A 17,488-nucleotide genomic window follows, 5' to 3' on the forward strand; every position below is an offset into this window, starting at 1 on the left:
CACAAAAAAACCCCTAAAACCAAAGTAAATCAAAACAAGAAATTTTCTAAAAAAAAGAACCAGCTACAAAGCTCACTATTTCCTTAAACTCTCCAAGGAGCTTCCAGTGGCAACGGCTACTACAAGACAGGCACGTGTTACTTTTCTTCTCTTCACCCGGGGAAAGGAAAGGAAAAGAAATGAGGGGGCAGTCTTCAGAATAATAAAGACATACAAAATGATTTCACCCTACCTATAAGTCTTTTTCAAATAAACGTCTTTCTTAAAAAGCCACAAAAACACAATAGCGCTGTGCTGTCATACAAAGTCTGCAGACACACTATCACTCAATTTTAAATGTAGCATTGGGAAAGGGAGGATAAAAAGTGGGAGGGAGGGTACGTAAGAGAAGTCTCAGGTTTCCCGTTTGCTCTGGGGGCGCGGTGCTGGCTGTCCGGCTTTGCCTGCTAACAGCGGGATGGCTGGTAACAAGCAGAGCACAGGGGACCAGGACCAGGACCAGGACCAGGATGGCCGTGCGCAGCCAGCACTGCCTCTCACACTGGGTCCAGCCTGGGACCCGCAGCTGAGTGATCTGGTCTCGTTTTAGGTAGCGAAGTCACACCGAAAGACAAAACACGCTACCTGTCTCTCTTCTAGATAGCCCAGAGCTTCATCCATCATTACAGGCACTTAAAGAAAAAAAAAAAGCATTAAAAATTGCTTTTAAAAATGACTTACCCGGCCCCAGCACATGCAGTTTATGTATGGAGAAAGCCTGAGAAACCTAACAAGCCCCAAGACTGTCCCCCAGTGGCCATTTCTATCTAGGAGTCTTGCTCACAGCCTCGCTGGAACGCTTCAACCCTAGCCTTGATGCTGCGGCCAGTACCCATTCCTCCTCTTCTGAACTGCTGCAGCCACCAACTCTGTGCTCCCCACTGCCCGCAGGTGTTAATGTTCTGGCAAAGAGGTCAAGCCCATGCTTTAAATTTCCTTTTCTTCTCAAATTACCTCTTACCAAAACATCAAATAGGGCTTACACCGTTTTTCTTCATTGTATGAAGGCACGACAACAGAAAGCTGTTTGGTAGGCGCGTCCCATATGCTGGGTAAAGGTTCCTTCTGGCCTCTGGCATTTAAGAAGAACTTCTCTTCTTTGTGTTGATGAAGGTGCGGCACTTTCGAAGCAGTTATAAATGCAACAAAGGAAATCTAAAAGCAGGTATGTTACCAAAAAATTGTTATATTGACCTTCTTAAACATGTTATGTTAGAATACATCATTTACATGATTTTTTTTTGGTGGAATATTTAGTTTTTAGTCCATTAACAATGGTCTGGAAGTGACTCCAAAATTCAAACCTGTCAGTCCCCTATGTATAAACTGACTTCTGTCCTTTTTTCCATCACTAGGAGGCTCTTTGTCTCCTCTGGCCTGTCATTCCCCAGGCCTCCGTCATCCCAGATGGAAGAGGGAACAGTCACTACAGAAGTGCCATCTACTCTGAGGCGCCCAGAACGCCCGATCCCTCACACATAAACAGTAAGGCTCCATCCCCACTTGGAGCCCATGTGACAGAAGACATATTGCAGGTAGAACCTGGGGGGTGAGGGCAGACCTCCCATCCAGACCAGACCGACCCAGGGTAGGAAAGGAAGAATTCTCCGTTTCCCACAGAAGGGACCAGTAATGCTTAAGAATATATACTTGATACCTTCCCAGACTTGAATTCAGAATACAGTCATTTTTGGAATCAAGTATTAAACTTGTAGGCTGTAGGCACCGTGCAATGCTAACATTATACAGTCTTCCATATTCACTTGGGAGCTAGCTTTGGAAACATTCTTTGTAACATTATTTTGAAAGCAGAAACTATACCAGTAGAAACAATTAATCTGCCAACTTTTGGAATGCTACTCATTTGTAATTTGACAACCATTTATAATACTCCATTAGGTACACAGTGACATACTGAAACTGAATATGCTTCTGATTAGGACGAATATATGGAGATAAGTATCCAGACTAGTGGTTAAGAGTTCCTGCTGGGCACCCCTAGTGTCCAGATTGTGGTTTCTAAATTCAACTTTCTAGTAAAAGTAACTGGTGCTCCTAGAGGAATGGCTGATTCAGGTCTGGGGCAGGAAACGTGTAATGGTGGAACAGCAGTCAGACCAGAAAGCAAGAAAGCTGTCAATGATCATGAGGGCCACGCCGACAGGACAAAGTCGCTAACTTGAGGGGTTCCCACTGGCCTACGATGGGAGGATTTTAGCCTCAAAAAGAATAATTACCACAATACATTAAAACACATGAAAAATTTTACATCACAGATTCATAATGATACTAAAAGTAAAAAATTGTCACCTTTGTAAGAAACCAGGCAACCACCTCATCATTTGAAAACTTGCCTTTTATCTTAGCTTTTATATATGAAAGGTCTTTCAGGGTAATTGAATAGCTGAGGATGAATTTTTTTTTCACTGTAAAATTCCAGGTAATACATAAAGAAGGAATGATACAATTAGAACACTCCACTTTGCAATCCCCAGGGAAGTAGTGGATTTAGGTAAAGATCATCAATGACTACGAAAACCATTAGGTTAATGACAGACTTTTTTACTGGTGGATCAGGCTAACAACTCCTGAACCCATGAATCCATCTTAACACCAGAGAAATTCAGACATTACACACCTCCTGATATGATACAGGAAGAAGTAATCAGTACCACTCACACACTCTTCTTGATTAAAAATTCAAACATGCATTTTATCAAATCTCTAGATGTAACTATCAGTTTTACAAGGAATTCAGGGGACAGAGTAAGATGTTACAAGTTACCTAAGGGATACAATCAGTAAAATCCAGATTGTGAGGAATATTACAGGACAAATGACCACTTATTAAAGACCTAGGTGGGAAAAGGGAGGAGAAATTGTTACAGATTAAGGGACTTGAGACATATCAATTGAATGCTAAGTGTATGTGAACACTGAATGGAACAAACTAATTATACTATAAATGAGGCATCTGAACTGATGGGGTATTTGAAATCACTGAACAATGGTTAAACTTAAAAAAAAAAACAGTGATAACCTGATTGTGGTTATATTTTTAAAAAGGAGTCCTATCTTTAGAGATAAATGCTGAGGATTTACAGGTAAGATGTTATGTCTTGGATTTGTTTCAAAATTCATTTACAAAGTAAGTGAAGTGAGGAGACAGTAAGCATATGTGTGTGTATGTATGTATGTATGTGTATATATATATATGACAAGATTAGTGGGTTTTGTAATGATTTCCTGCCCTGGCATTAAAAAAAAAATGAAGTTACGCTAGTCGAGTGATATTTGCATACATGAACTCATCTCTCCAAGTTTCCTCACGGTCAAATGAAGCTAATGATGGTAACATTTCTGTCAATGTTCTAAAGATCAAATCAGACAATCCCTGCTAAATACTGAATACAATATCCAACATATCATAAGTATTCAATAAATGGTAGCTCTTATAACCACTTCAACCTAATGGGATCAAATATTTCCAGTACAATCTCATAATGTACAAATTTAAATCTGTGCAACAGAGTCAACATAAGGCAGATTCAATCTAGGATTCTGTCAAGCTCTGCTCCACCCAATACCTGAAAAAACCCCAAATCTCCATATACTATTAAGGGAAAGAGAGGACTCCTCTGTCACCCAAACACAAACACTAAAGAAATCAGAATGCGTTTCCTTTTCTCTATCTAAACTACTAAGCTGTAAATTCTGGCAAGATGGCAAAGTGGCCTTCCTGATAATGCTATCTCGGCTGCTAACGTCAATGTCAAGGAAGCGGAAACCTCTCCATTTACTGACTAGATGGCAGGCTCATTCCAAATTATCTGGGACAAAGTTCACTAGGCAAATTTTCTATGACTTACGTATCAGCAAGCGTTACGATGTTTCTGTTTCCTCAGTAATGACAAAGACAATCGGAGTCTGAATTTTACTGCACTATCACATTTAGAGTCAGCGATTTTAGGGTGTTGAATTCTGGGACATAACGACCCCCAGGCAGAGGGTAACAATAGGCCTTGTCTATCTTGGTTTTTCCAGTGTCCCTAGTGGGTCTCCTGGTCTGTTGATTTATCCTATCTGTAACAGATGGCTCTAGTCGGCGCTATCACCACTTTCTATTTGCTTAACCACACCAAGGAAAGGAGTGTCTAGAGAGCACACACCTTCTGGGGGCCCCAGACCTCCCCAGGTGGGGCCAGACTGCAGAGACTGCAGACCCAGGAGGACATCCTGGATAGGTGGGGGCTGACAGGGAGGGTGGGTCCGGAGATGAGTGGGGGGGAGAGCAGACAGGGTGGGCAGGTTCCAGTGAACACAAGTACTAGGCTCTGGGCACACACAGAGAGAAAGCTCCAAAATAAAAATATAGAACGTAAGAAAGGGGGTGTGAAATTCTAGCAGAGGAAATTCTGGGGTCCAGGCTTGGGAGAAGCATGCTGCAGGGGACACGTCGAAGAGCAGGCAGTGCGGAGGAGAGGATGCCTGGGAGCCCAGGCCCGCGTCGGTCCCCAACCCCTCTCCTCACCAGAATCAGGGCTGCAGCCGCCAGCGCCGCGCCGAGCACCGCCAGCTGCAGCAGAAGGGGAGCCATCCTCCATGCCGGGGCGCCGCCGCCGGCCCTATCCCGCGTCTACACACACGCGGAAGCGCAGCCGCGCAACCCCGCCCCCACGCCGGCAGAGAGGCCGTGCCGGCCAGGCGCGTGCCGGCCGGGCGCCCGCCGCCCACAGCGCCGCCGCGCGGCCAGGCTCCGCCACGACGCGGGGACTCGCCACGACGCGGGGACTCGCCACGACCCGGGGCCCCGCAGCCACCACCGCCCACTGCGTCTCCGCTCGGTGAGGCGAAGTGTGTAGCTGCGTGCTAGGCGCTCAGTCCGTGGACGGGAAGGCGCTCTGTTCCATCTTAGTAGAGGTGCCAGAATTAGCAAGTAAAAATACAGTATTCCACTTAATTTGAACTTGAGAGAGGCAACGAATCATTTTTTAACAGCATTATTAAAATATAACACATACTATACAACCCACCCATTTAAGTTTTTGGTATGTTACTTTAGTTTTTTTAATGTGACATAATAAAACATAAAAATTTGCCATTTTATGCATACAATGGCATTAATTGCATTCACAATTTCCTGCAACCATCATCACCATTTTTAAAACTTTCCCAGTTCTCCCCCAGCCTCTGGTAACAACTAATTAACATGAACTATTTTGGGCGTACTCGTAGTTAAAAAACAAAAGAAAAGAAAAAACCAAAATGACACTCTTTTGTTTATCTGACATACAGATTGAACTGGATGTATCTTATCTGGCAACCCTATTAGCAGGAGGTGGAGGTCTTGGGCCACGACACAGCCCACAACGAAGCTGCTCCTTTGGAGCCCGCTCCGGGCAGCTGCAAAGTGTAATCAGCTGCGGATAACGAGCTCACAGAAAATTTACATAACTCTTCGGCGCTGGAGCAGGAAGCCCTTTACCTAGGAGAAGGCAAGCCCAGGGCCTAGCCTAAGAAGGAGGCGGGAAAAGAACGCTGAGATACTGGAATAATACTGCACACTCAACGCTTGATTCTTTGTTGTAAGGTCGATTTTCCCTTAAACGCTTGCGCTAGAGGACTGTTTGTAAACAGACACTCGTCACTTCTCTAACAGCCGATTCGTCAAAACAAGTCAAAGGCAAGGAAACCTGGAGAGGCGTCTGCCTAGGGGCAGGTGAAGCGAAGGCGTGCAGGAAACCACCCCTGCCCTGGTCTGTCCCACTCCACTCAACCCAGCCTCACCTTCTAGATATCAGGCGGCCAGAGCAAGGCGCAGGCATCAGTGTTGAAAGTGCTGAGACGGAATAGGAGAGCAGGCCGGAGGTGCTGTGATACCCGGGCACGGGCGCGGGCGCAGGCGCAGAAACGCGGGCGGGAAGATGGCGGCCGGGTTCAAGTGAGTGTGGGCGGCCAGCGGGCTCGAGCTGGGACCCTAGCGGATGACGGCTACCTTTACCCTTAGCTGGGATTTTCTCAGCGCGTGGCCACCTCACTGGGTTCCCACTTCTTTCCACCACGGAAGCAGGCGGGCTGGACGACTGCAGGTGGCCGTAGTGAAAGGAATGGGTCCGTCTTCCCCCAGTGTGGCAGGTGATGCAAGGGACAGTGTGTAGAGTTCTGTACCTGCTGCGAATGCAGTGGATGCGGTGCCTCAGGAGACACAGTTACAATCTTTTAAAGAAGTGTTCCGTCAGAACCACATGCCACCCTATTCTCCACCTTCTGTAGTTTATTTCTAAAAGCATTGTGCCTTGTTTGGAAGGTTTTACTGAAGCGTTTTGGGGGCCACTCTGCGGAAGCCTGTACATTTCCCTTCTGAGAATCTAGTTTTAGATGGATGAAATGAATAGGATTCCAAAGGAAACCAGCTATATTGAAACACTTCTCTCTGTATATAAACTCCCAGTTTACGATAAAGTGAGATACATAATCTGTTTTAGAATTTACTTTCTTAAGCAAGATCTAATGGGGAGTTCAGTAACTCCCCTGGAATTTCGAATAACAACGAGTCTTACACGTGCCTTCTGTAACTATAAAGTAACAACGAAAACGTTTAATCTCTGGCTGCTGAAGTCGTAGGTACAGCTAATATAAGGGTTTATTGCTAACTTATCTCGTATTTTAAACATGTTTCAGAACTGTGGAACCTCTGGAGTATTACAGGAGATTTTTGGTAAGTGAAGATTATATACATGTTATGCCTTTTATGATGATATAATATGGTTTTTTCATAAACAGATATTACATTGCACACCTAAACCAATGTTACATGCTCAGTTTTTAAATTACTGTTTTCAATTAATTCAAATTAATTTAACGAGGTTTAATGTGTTTTCCCTGGTGTGTGTAAAATATCCGTGTAGATGTAATCTACTTTCATATGTTTATTTAGAAGGAGAACTGCCGTCCTGATGGAAGAGAACTTGGTGAATTCAGAACCACAACTGTCAACATAGGTAAGGATATTTTGAGTTCTAAACTAGAATGCTGAAGTTACTTCATTTCTGAAAATAGAATTTTTCGTGTTTTTATAATAGGTTTTTATTTGTAAAGTTTTTTAAGCTCACTTTTCTCTCAATTGATGTGTTCACTTTAAATTTTAAAGTAACTGTTTTCCACCCTTCCTTCCTTCAAAATTTCCAAGACATGGTTTTCTTATATACCTTACACTTAATTAAACCTTCTGTTGTAAACATGGAATTTTCCAATTTTACCTGTATGAGATTCTCAGGTTTTAGACTCTGAGCTATTTAAACAGTATTTCAGACAAATTCTACCATGTATAAGGGATTACAGTAATTTTGTGGGAAGAGATTTAATCTGTATAAGTCCTGTTATTGAATGATAAATGGATTAACTCAAATTCAAGGATAGTGAATACTTAAAACAGTATGGTTGACCCTTGAACAATGAGAGGCTTAGGGGTCCTGACCCTCGCACAGAAATCCAAGTAATTCAGAATTGGTACTTCCTATCTGTGGTTCTGCATCTTCAGATTCAACCAACTGTGGATTGTGTAGTACTAGATATTTAGTATTTAATGAAAATAATCCTTCTCTAAGTGGACTGGTACAGTTCAAACCTGTGCTGTTCAAGGGTCAACTATAATTTTAAAAAGACTCAAGCAGGGAATAAACTTTCATAAACAACTGAGATAATGTAGCATGATAAAATGTAGGAGATGAAAATGCTTTTTCATTTTGCTTAAATACTTTTTTCAGGTTCAATTGGTACCGCAGATGGGTCTTCTTTAGTGAGGCTGGGAAATACTACAGTAATTTGTGGAATAAAAGCGGTAGGTTTAATGTATGTATTATTAAGATTTGAGTTACCAAAATAGCTTCGTATACTTATTAGATTGTAATATACGCCTGTAGTTCCACTGTTGGTTAGGTAGTGACGTGTCAGTTTTTTAGTATTTGTTTTCATTTCCCAAGTTTTCACTTTTGAGTATTAGATACTACAACCCAAGTTTAATGACTCAAATTTGTGAACATTCGCAAATGTGCTGAATTGAAACAATTAAAAGTCCTCACCACCTTAAATTTTTAAAGAATTTGGCTGTAATTTGAGAAATTAAGAGATTTTTGGTGACCTGTTTATCCAGTGATGGCGTTTAATCTGTGCAACTGTTTAGAAAGTTGAGACGTTCAAAAGAAAAGCTCGAGGAAATAAGTTACCACTGACTACTTGCATGTTCCAGGCACCTTATATTAGGTGCTTTACAGGATTATCTAGCTTAATCCTCAAGACAGTCATTGAAGTATTTCTCTTTTTATCTCTTGTTTTACATGGGGTTCAATAACTTATCCAGGAACATAGGCTCATAAATAGAACTTAGACATAAGTGACTCGAAAGCCTCTACTTAACTGAATCACTTAACCTGAGTTCAGATTCTTCCTCAGTCAAGGTGGGGTGATACTTAACAAGACTTGATCTCTTACTCCTTGCCAGGATTTTTGCTAAGGACTTAAAAGTGTTTCATCTGACTCTTACTAATAGTCCCTGAAAGTACGCCCTATTAATTTCCCATTTACAAATGAGGAAGTTGAATGGTAAGAGGTTAAATAACTTGCTCAAAGTCTTTCAAGCCAGAAAGTGTTGGTCTGACATTTGAACCAGGTCAGTGATTCCAGGGATTTTGCTCTTGGTCAGTATACCATCAATTCCTAAATCTGTTGGTGTCAGTATCACCTGGACTTTAAATTCATATTCTTGGCTACTGATACGTGGGAGAGAGGGTCGGGTAGAAATTCAGTTGGAGCTCCAGGTAATTTTGCTGAGTGCACTGCAGTCAGCCATGATGTACTGCCTTCTTGCCTTGCAGAGCTAGTGAGGAGTGGCGCCGTGGCCTTAGAGCCCCTGCATACCTTCCCAAGCAGAGTAGGTGCTCGTGGTGGAGTTAACTCATATGGTCTTTGGTAGAGCCTTCCATGACTAACTGCTGTCTTCACAATTTTTTAGCAGCTTCTTTCATAGGAAACATTTGTTTACTTCTTTAGGAATTTGGAGCACCACCAGCAGATGCCCCTGATAAGGGATATGTTGGTAAGTTAAATGGTTTTGGAATTTTAACACAAATACTTTAACATGGTTAATACTGTTATTATAGCTAAATCTTAGTACAGTGGAAAAAATTTATTCAGAAGCCTCATAGATTCCTGTATATAAAAGTTTTCTGTATGTATCTTAGAAGATACTGTAACAGCAAGATACAGAATTTTGTAAATATATTTATCAAACTTGTTTCATCAGTTTTTGTTTATACAGATGTCATCAACCAAGAAAATAGAATCTCTTAGGCAAAGTGCTGTAACTGAAAATTTTTCTGTTTCCATAAAGATTTTTGTTTATACTATACCACTGTGATTTTTTTCTTTGGCCATCTTTTCTTTATGGTAGGAATCAACATTTTAAAAATGCAGAACAGTTGGTTTGACTAGAGGGGCTATCTTCTGTTACAGATTGGGGTATTTTGAAAGAAATCTAAGGACTTTTTGTGAATAATTTAGGATTGAGGCCTTAAATAGATTTTTTTTTTTTTTTTGTATTTGTGTAGAAAAAAAGTTGGCAAATACAAATTTTATCTAAGCCTGATTCTCACAAAGATGAAAAAGAATGTAATTGCAGTGTTACAGTGCTTCCTACTTGGAAAGCCCATCCATGGCCACAGTTGCCTTTGCAGTCGATTTATTAATACCTTTAACATTAAACCAGAGGTGAAGTTTGGTTCATAGCAGCAGTGTTTCTTTCAGTTCCGAATGTGGATCTGTCACCTCTGTGTTCATCGAGATTTCGGTCTGGACCTCCTGGAGAAGAGGCCCAAGTGGCCAGCCAGTTCATTGCAGATGTCATTGAAAAGTAAGATCATCATGATAAAATCTGACATTCATTTTAGAGTTTTTGACCTTTTATTTACTGAGCTCTTTGTCTTTAAATCAAGTTCACAGATAATTCAGAAAGAGGACTTATGCATTTCTCCAGGAAAGGTAACAGGAATAAAGCCATGAGCTTTTATTAATTCTGAAGTGTTTTTTTTTGTGGGGGAAGTTAAAAAAACTACAGTAGCCTTAAATATGGATGTCTTGTTTCTAAATGGAATTCAGTTAAAAAAAAATCAGTCTTACTCTATCTGGATGAACTATATAGTTCACAAAAAACCAATTTTGATTACTTCATTGCCAGGCTGGGAGCTACCTTTTAAGCTGATGTGATCTTTTCCCCCCATAACTTTTATAGCGAATACAGTCATTTTAAAATTCCTTCTAGCATATCAATATCTAACCAGCTAACGTGTTTAAGGTGAATCCACACTGTAAATTCCAAGTCTGTTTGGAAACTTTAAACCAAGTTGACTAGTACATAGAGGCTTTTCCTTTTTGATTATACTGATTTATTAAGCATTGTAAAACCTAAAAATTTCATGTATTAAGGTTTCTGTGTTAAAGTACATTTTGAGTTTCATTTGGGATTTTCAAAAGCAATACTCTCATCCCAATAAGGATGGGAATTCCTTCTCAGTATATAGCTCCCTTGGGGGAAATGGATATGTCAGCTTTTGGTGGTCAAGTCAGCTTTTACCAAACCTGTCCACTGTTTTTATTTTATAAATGTGAAGCTTTTTTAAATTTTCAAGTTTTTGAGCCTTGAAGGTTATTTTGCTTGTCTAATCAAGGGTGTGGTTTCTAAGTAGAAGCAAATACCATGTTATACCAATCAGAAAGCTTTAATTTCCACTGTGTGTAAACTCTGTTTTAGCTTGCTTGGGTTCTATACTGTGATCTCATTTGCCTCAACCACGATGGAAACATTCTGGATGCCTGCACATTTGCTTTGTTAGCAGCTTTAAAAAATGGTAAGCAACCTTAGGGAATATTCCTACTTACGTCAGAATGTTCTGTTTTGTTAAAATTTCTCAATAAATTTTTAAAGGTTCTTAAGAGTTACCTATCATTCATGTGTTTCTAAATTAAAGGAAAACAATGTTTGTATCCACTATACTTACCTTAATTGTTCTTTTTTTAAAAGTAATACTTCTGACAAATTAAATTGAGGGAATAGTGAATTAACAAAGCACAGAATGCCTTTTTGTTCTTTTCACTAGTGTGAGACTGACTTTACCTGTTTGTCTTTTTCTAGTACGGTTGCCTGAAGTTACTATAAATGAAGAAACTGCTTTAGCAGAGGTTAATTTTAAAAAGAAAAGTCATTTGAATATTAGAACTCATCCAGTTGCAACTTCCTTTGCTGTGTTTGACGAGTAAGTTAATCAAATGTATAAAAATTGTATATTCAAGGTAATGGATTGTTTTTCAGCTTTCTAACTTTTCAGGAAATACCTAAGGTGACTGACTATACATCCTAGTTTGCCTGGACACCTGACCTTATACCTGTTGTCCCTGCACAATTATTATTAGCTAATCCTTACAGTTAAAAACATCCTGATTCGGATTAATTGTTTCTTATCTTGTAGCTTGGTTTGCTTTTTCCTGTGTAATGTTAATTTTCAATTATTTCACAAAAGATTTACCTTGTGCTGTCTTCAGTGTTTGCCAAGGACTTTAATATATTCATAAATTGAAGGGCAAAGATTCTTATTACAAGTAGTAGAATTTTAGGTTGCTATTAATTTTTCTGGTTTCTACCAGTTCTGTCTAAGGTAGAATGCAGGTGGTGAGTTTAATTAGTATTTTTCTAAAATAAAATTCGTCCCATGGATTGATAATGTACACTTTTAAATTTTTTAAATAGCACTCTGCTTATAGTTGACCCTACTGAAGAGGAGGAACATCTGGCAACTGGAACCTTAACAGTAGTAATGGATGAAGAAGGCAAACTATGTTGTCTTCACAAACCAGGCATGTACTTCCCCCTCCATTTCAGTACCAAACAGAGATGAACTCAGTGTGAGCTTCTTTGTATTAGGGAGGGCCAGATGGAATGTGGATCTTTTATTGTTTTGCCTAACATTAAGTCTACTGTAGTTTCTCTGTTACCTCAGATTCCTTGCGTTTTTATATTGGATGTTCTTAAACTTCAGGATCACTTGGGCGGTCTTGTTAAAACATAACTTGCAAATCTTGAGACCATACTACTGGTTTATAATTTTGATTTTTTTTGTTAGTTTTTTAATTTGACATGATGTTGATCATGTAAAAATAGCAGGTATTAATAGTGTTGGCACAATAATTTTTCAGGTGGAAGTGGACTGACTGGAGCTAAACTTCAGGACTGTATGAGCCGAGCAGTTACAAGACACAAAGAAGTAAAAAAACTGATGGATGAAGTATTTAAAAGTATGAAACCCAAATAAACAATCACGACATTTTCAAAACAGATTTGTAAAAACTGTATTTGTTACACTGTGCACAAACCTTTTATACGAAATAAATATCAAACTACATTCTTCTGAAAGATGTTTCTAGTATTTCTTAGGTCACTTCTGCATTATGTACAGTGAAACCATTTTTAAAAAGCAATGACTTAGGCAAACCAACCCTAATGGTTCGTTAAATCATTTCCCTGTTTTTATTTAAAAATCATAGGGTTGTGCTTCTGTATAAAGTTTGTGTATCTAGCAATGTAAAATACTGGTATTTAAAAAAAACAAAAACAAAGTAGAAACTCAGAACCCTTTTGATTCAATGCTCTTAATGTTTTTAAAAGGAAAAAAAATGCACGACTCAGAATTTTGGAGTGGTCGGCGCGCCTCTCTTCACTTTACTTTTTGACTGGCTGCCTGTGTGCCGGTGCCGGGGGAGCTGCGCTGTTTGTGCCGCTGCCGCCGCCATAGCCATTTGATGCTGCAAGAATCGCAACTGCTGCAAAAGAAGGAGAAAATCAAGTTAGGTCCAATGTAGGCAGGAATGGCAAGGTGCTTTTCCTCAGAGTGATGGAAACAACAAAACTGAAAGGGAGAAAGCACCAAGATAACAAAAAGGGACTACACCACACTGAGACAACACACAGTCAAACAGCACCAGTGGCACAGAAGCCTGCCGAGGGCTTTAAACGGTTCTCGGTCGACTTCAGGGGTATTTCTGTGACCTTGCCTGGCCAGTCTATTTAGCAGTAACTCAGCAACTTCAGCTACCATTTTGCTGTATGACAGCTCACAGCAACATAAAACCTCCCTGCAAAGACAGTCCACTGTAGTACGCTGCCTTCCCGGAATAATGGAGTAACATTTTTCTAAAACAAGTATGACATTTACTAACAGGAACACTGGTATACTTGCCTTTTTCTGCAGTACATTATTAAAAAGTTAACCATTGGCACTTACAACCGACTACTTCAAAATACATTGGAAACTGTAATAATGTGCCACCAGCACTTCAGGAAAGATTTTAACTTAGGAAAAGGGTATGACTTAAATGTACAAAATATATACTGAGTGCTCCAAGTTGGCTAAAATTGTCAGACTTTTAAATAAAATTTGCTAAGTTATTTACCAATTACTGTATAGTCTTAAAAGACAGTAAAATAAAACTAAGGTATTTTGAAGTACTGTTGGAGCAGAGTATCTTTAAAAATGTAACCAGAGTGAAGTTGCTGGATTACTTGGATCTGTTGCTGCTGCTGTTGAAAGGCAGAGGAGAGCTGGAATCTCTGCTGAGGAAGGCTTTGCTCAGGTCTGTTCTCGGCAGAGCCAAGCTGAGACAACACTACAGAGAGGAGAAGGGGAAAGCAGGCCAGTCAAAAAGTTTGAAGGCTACCAGGGTTAGAAAAGGACAACAAAGAAAATGAAATAGAAAAGTATCAGTATGATTAATCTTAAGTATCAAATCACAGACATTTCAGAATAAATTTAGTACAGTCTCCTGTTAGTTGAGGGTACCACTGATTACAGAACTTCCCGGACATGGAGGAGAAGGGAGAGCATGTGGGCCAAAGCACTGTGCCCCTCTCTCTTCTTGCATCTCAATGAAACTTGATACTAGTGCTATTTTGTTGAGAAGGCTTTCTTGCAAAATGGTGAGTACAGCATGTTATTTTAAAATATAACCACTCAAGTAGGAAAAGGAGTGGGAGAAATCCAAACTTCGGTAAGGATAAAACTGGTAGACAAATGCTGAGATGTTACAATGAGTATCAAACCACACTATTAGCAATAGAGGTGGTGAACCACTTAAAGCCGGGTGGGATCAGCGATAAATCTGACTCACTGTACAGATGAAATTTCTAGCCTGGATGGTTTGAGAACTCAAAGATAATTAATAGCAACTCTGGAGCTAGGAACATTCTCACTTGTCAGCCTAGAGTTCTTTCCATTAAGTTACAATACAGCTATTTTAGGAAATTTATAATATGTGGTAAAGGTTTATGATAAATTTCCATTTGGAAATTCACTAGCTCTAAGTCAGAGCTTTATGTAACATGTGCTTACATAAATTCCAAATTCAGACACTGGGAGTTGCACAGGATCCTAAAGGCACCATAGTAAGCCTGGTGATAATTTAAAATGTTGGTAACATGTTCACTCAGGCATCCTCAAACACTATCTCAGCTTTTTACACATGCAGCTTACTGATTTTAATTAATGTAAAGTTGTAACTGCTATCTTCAGTTTATGAAATAATCTTCATTAAAGGTAAATCTTTGGTTCACCATTTACTACTAGAAGTAGTGAGCAATCATTCAGTATAATCTTGTTTTTTTTACAAGTGGCTTCATAAGTTATACTACTTCACCATTAAGTCTTAATTCACGCAACTACAAGCTATGAGAATGAGACAAGATTATGCTATCTAGAAAAATGCGCTCTCAATAACCCAGGAAAACTGAAGAGTTAACAGTTTTGGAAGCTTCCCAATGGGTTGGATAATTGTGTAAAATTTTGCCAATATTTAACATGAGGAAAATAGAACTGCTCTTAATACATGTAGGTCAAAGCACTTTTAATTGTCAATAGTGAAAAAAATCTGAGGGCCATCAATTAATCGACTTAATAGTTCACTCAATAATTACAACTGAACTTTTTCCTTGTTACTGCTTGCAAAAGAAGGAAAAGCAATAGTTGAAATGGTGAGATCCCAAATAGGTTAGACACTTTTAGTAAATTCAACATATTTAGTTATGAAGATACCAACCAGCTGCCTGTGACTGCATAAAACTCCCTACTCCAGCAAGGTTAATGACGGCAGTGTGCTGAGCAGGTAAGGCCTGTTCTTGACTAGATGAGCTTTGTTCAACAGCCTGAATAAAAAAATAACACATGACTTGTACAAAAAGAAAAACAACTTTGGATTGGCAGAAAGAATTAGTACTTTTTCCTGTATGAAAAAAAATTCAACATCGATTGTCTTGTAAAAATAACATAAGGATAAGACTTCAAAGGTATTCAGGATTATTAACAAGAAAAAACTTACAGTACATTGAAAGAAAGAAAATAAAACCGAGTTTTTAGAATGGATTCTGTACTGGTTTATTATTTGATGCTGTATAAAGCTTCATCAGAATTATTTTTTTTAATTGAAGTATACAGTTGATTTACAATGTTGTGTTAGTTTCAGGTGTACAGCAAAGTAATTCAGTCATATGTATTTTTTCAGATTCTTTTCAATTATAGGTTATTACAAGATACTGAATATAGTGCCCTGTGCTATACAGTAAATCCTTGTTGCGTATCTATTTTATGTATAATAGTTTGTTAATCTCATACTCCTAATTGATCCCTCTCCCCCACTTTGGTAACCATACATTTGTTTTCTATGTCTATTTCTGTTTTGTATATAGATTCATTTGTATTATTTTTTAGATCCACATATAAGTGATATTATCTGTCTGACTTCACTTTGTTTGATGTTCTCTAGGTCCATCCATGTTGCTGTAAATGGCAGTATTTCATTCTTTTTATGACTGCGTAACATTCCATTGTGTGTGTGCGTGTAGACCACATCTTCTTAAGCCCATCATCCATTAATGGGCACTTGGGGTGTTTCCATTCCTTGGTTATTGTAAACAGTCCAGCTATGAACACTGGGGTGCATGTATCTTTTTGATTGAGAGTTTTCATCTTTTCTGGGTAACACCAAGGAGTGGGACTGTTGGATAATATGGTAGCTCTGTTTTTAGTTTTTAAAGGAATCTCCATACTGTTTTCCATAGTGGCTGTACCAAACTGCATTCCCACCAGCAGTAGGAGGGTTCCCTTTTCTCCACAGCCTCTCCAGCATTTGTCATTTGTGGATTTTTTAATGATGGGCATTCTGACCCGTGTGAGGTGATACCTCACCGTGGCTTTGATTTGCATGGCTCTGATAATTTGTGATATTGAGCATTCCAAAGTGCAGCGAAAGTTTAGAAAACCTGAAGTTCCTTCTACTACTTTAAGTTACTGCAGTTCTTATTCAATTTCATTTTGTTTGGCAACAGACAAAGTATTTGTTTTTTGTCTCTCTTCCCTCTGATCTAATAAGCTTCAATATAATAAGAACATCTCTATTCGAACAAAATACTATAGACAGAAGGATGATTGATGGTGGCATAGAAAACACATGGCCTATAGGAGCAGGGAGACCTGGGTTTGACTCCTTGCTCTGCCACTCACTGTATGGTTGTAAGCAGGTCAGTCACCGAGTCTAGTTCATATTATGCAAGACAGAAGTGATATCATCCATTCAGTATGGCTGTTGTGAGAATCAGAAATAGGTACCTAATAACTCATAGCTATTACTGTTAATTAAAAAAACAAACAGCATGTGAAAAGTTTGAAAAATCTAAACAATACTTGAAATATGCTTGGAATACAAAAAAAGGTTCTAATTCTATAATAAAGCATTTTGAAGGTAGAAAGGACATACCTGCTCCCCGGGCTGCTGAGGACTAGAAGCTGTGGGTTGCTGAGGCTGCTGTGGTGTAAACTGAGGGAGCTGCTGCTGCTGCTGCTGCTGCTGCTGCTGCTGCTGCTGCTGCTGCTGCAGAGTGTTAAAAATGAGCGAACCTCCTGGAAGCTATCAAGAATTTAAGCAAGATTAATTAGCCAATCTCAGAAGATTTAAATTTCTGTATTCTACAAATATCTTGGGGGCATTCACTATTGTCAGGCATTCTTCCAAGGACTGAAGAAACAGAGGTAAACAAAAATCAAAAACAAGATCCCTGCCCTTAAAGAAGAAATGATCTATTTAAACACAATTTTTAAGTGCTGTTAACTTTGGCTCTCAAACAAATCTTTCTGCCTCAAGTTAATAGTTACCTATCCCAATATACATACTGCTTTTATTTAACTTTTTATAAAGCAACACAAAACAGCATTAAATGCATTTAGTAGAACTATACATTTGCAAGAAGCTAGGGCTAATCAGAGACATATATTAAGAAAACTCATCTCCCTAACTCTGGTCTAGCTTTGCCCAAAGTCAGAAATGCCTGGCTTTTTACATAACCTAGCCAGAAATTTCA

The 17,488-nt window shown here is 39.3% G+C and overlaps 3 protein-coding genes across 18 annotated transcripts in view; 1 reads left to right on the top strand and 2 right to left on the bottom strand.

Annotated features, from left to right (window-relative positions):
• Positions 1-4,729, bottom strand: part of ALG5 (ALG5 dolichyl-phosphate beta-glucosyltransferase) — a 36,221-nt gene extending 31,492 nt beyond the window's left edge. Inside the window, exons 1-3 of the mRNA XM_010951484.3 lie at positions 4,571-4,729; positions 1,023-1,194; positions 625-671 (exon numbers count right to left, since the gene is read on the bottom strand). Coding sequence (XP_010949786.1) covers positions 625-671; positions 1,023-1,194; positions 4,571-4,636 — 285 coding nt within the window. The 5' untranslated portion in view covers positions 4,637-4,729. The remainder of the gene's footprint in view (positions 1-624; positions 672-1,022; positions 1,195-4,570) is intronic.
• Positions 4,730-5,923: 1,194 nt separating this feature from the next.
• On the top strand, positions 5,924-12,499 carry EXOSC8 (exosome component 8). The gene is made up of 11 exons (XM_010951485.3): positions 5,924-5,980; positions 6,721-6,757; positions 6,977-7,040; positions 7,806-7,879; positions 9,088-9,133; positions 9,841-9,946; positions 10,029-10,074; positions 10,844-10,940; positions 11,225-11,345; positions 11,837-11,943; positions 12,283-12,499. Exons 1-11 carry the CDS (start codon positions 5,964-5,966, stop codon positions 12,396-12,398), a joined length of 831 nt encoding a protein of 276 aa, XP_010949787.1. The 5' UTR covers positions 5,924-5,963; the 3' UTR covers positions 12,399-12,499.
• SUPT20H (SPT20 homolog, SAGA complex component) overlaps positions 12,411-17,488 on the bottom strand; it is a 33,285-nt gene continuing 28,207 nt past the window's right edge. For 12 of the 16 annotated variants that reach the window (XM_074378086.1, XM_074378083.1, XM_074378085.1 and 9 more), the window contains 4 exons: positions 16,888-17,037; positions 15,175-15,280; positions 13,646-13,749; positions 12,411-12,906 (listed from right to left, as the gene is read on the bottom strand). In XM_074378086.1, the coding sequence (XP_074234187.1) occupies positions 12,769-12,906; positions 13,646-13,749; positions 15,175-15,280; positions 16,888-17,037 (498 nt within the window). In that variant the 3' untranslated portion in view covers positions 12,411-12,768. The remainder of the gene's footprint in view (positions 12,907-13,645; positions 13,750-15,174; positions 15,281-16,887; positions 17,038-17,488) is intronic. The other 4 variants (XM_045514107.2, XM_045514104.2, XM_010951494.3 and 1 more) reach the window with 1 other exon arrangement.

The sequence above is a fragment of the Camelus bactrianus genome, chromosome 14 (assembly GCF_048773025.1).
Source record: "Camelus bactrianus isolate YW-2024 breed Bactrian camel chromosome 14, ASM4877302v1, whole genome shotgun sequence".
Taxonomy (NCBI): domain Eukaryota; kingdom Metazoa; phylum Chordata; class Mammalia; order Artiodactyla; family Camelidae; genus Camelus; species Camelus bactrianus.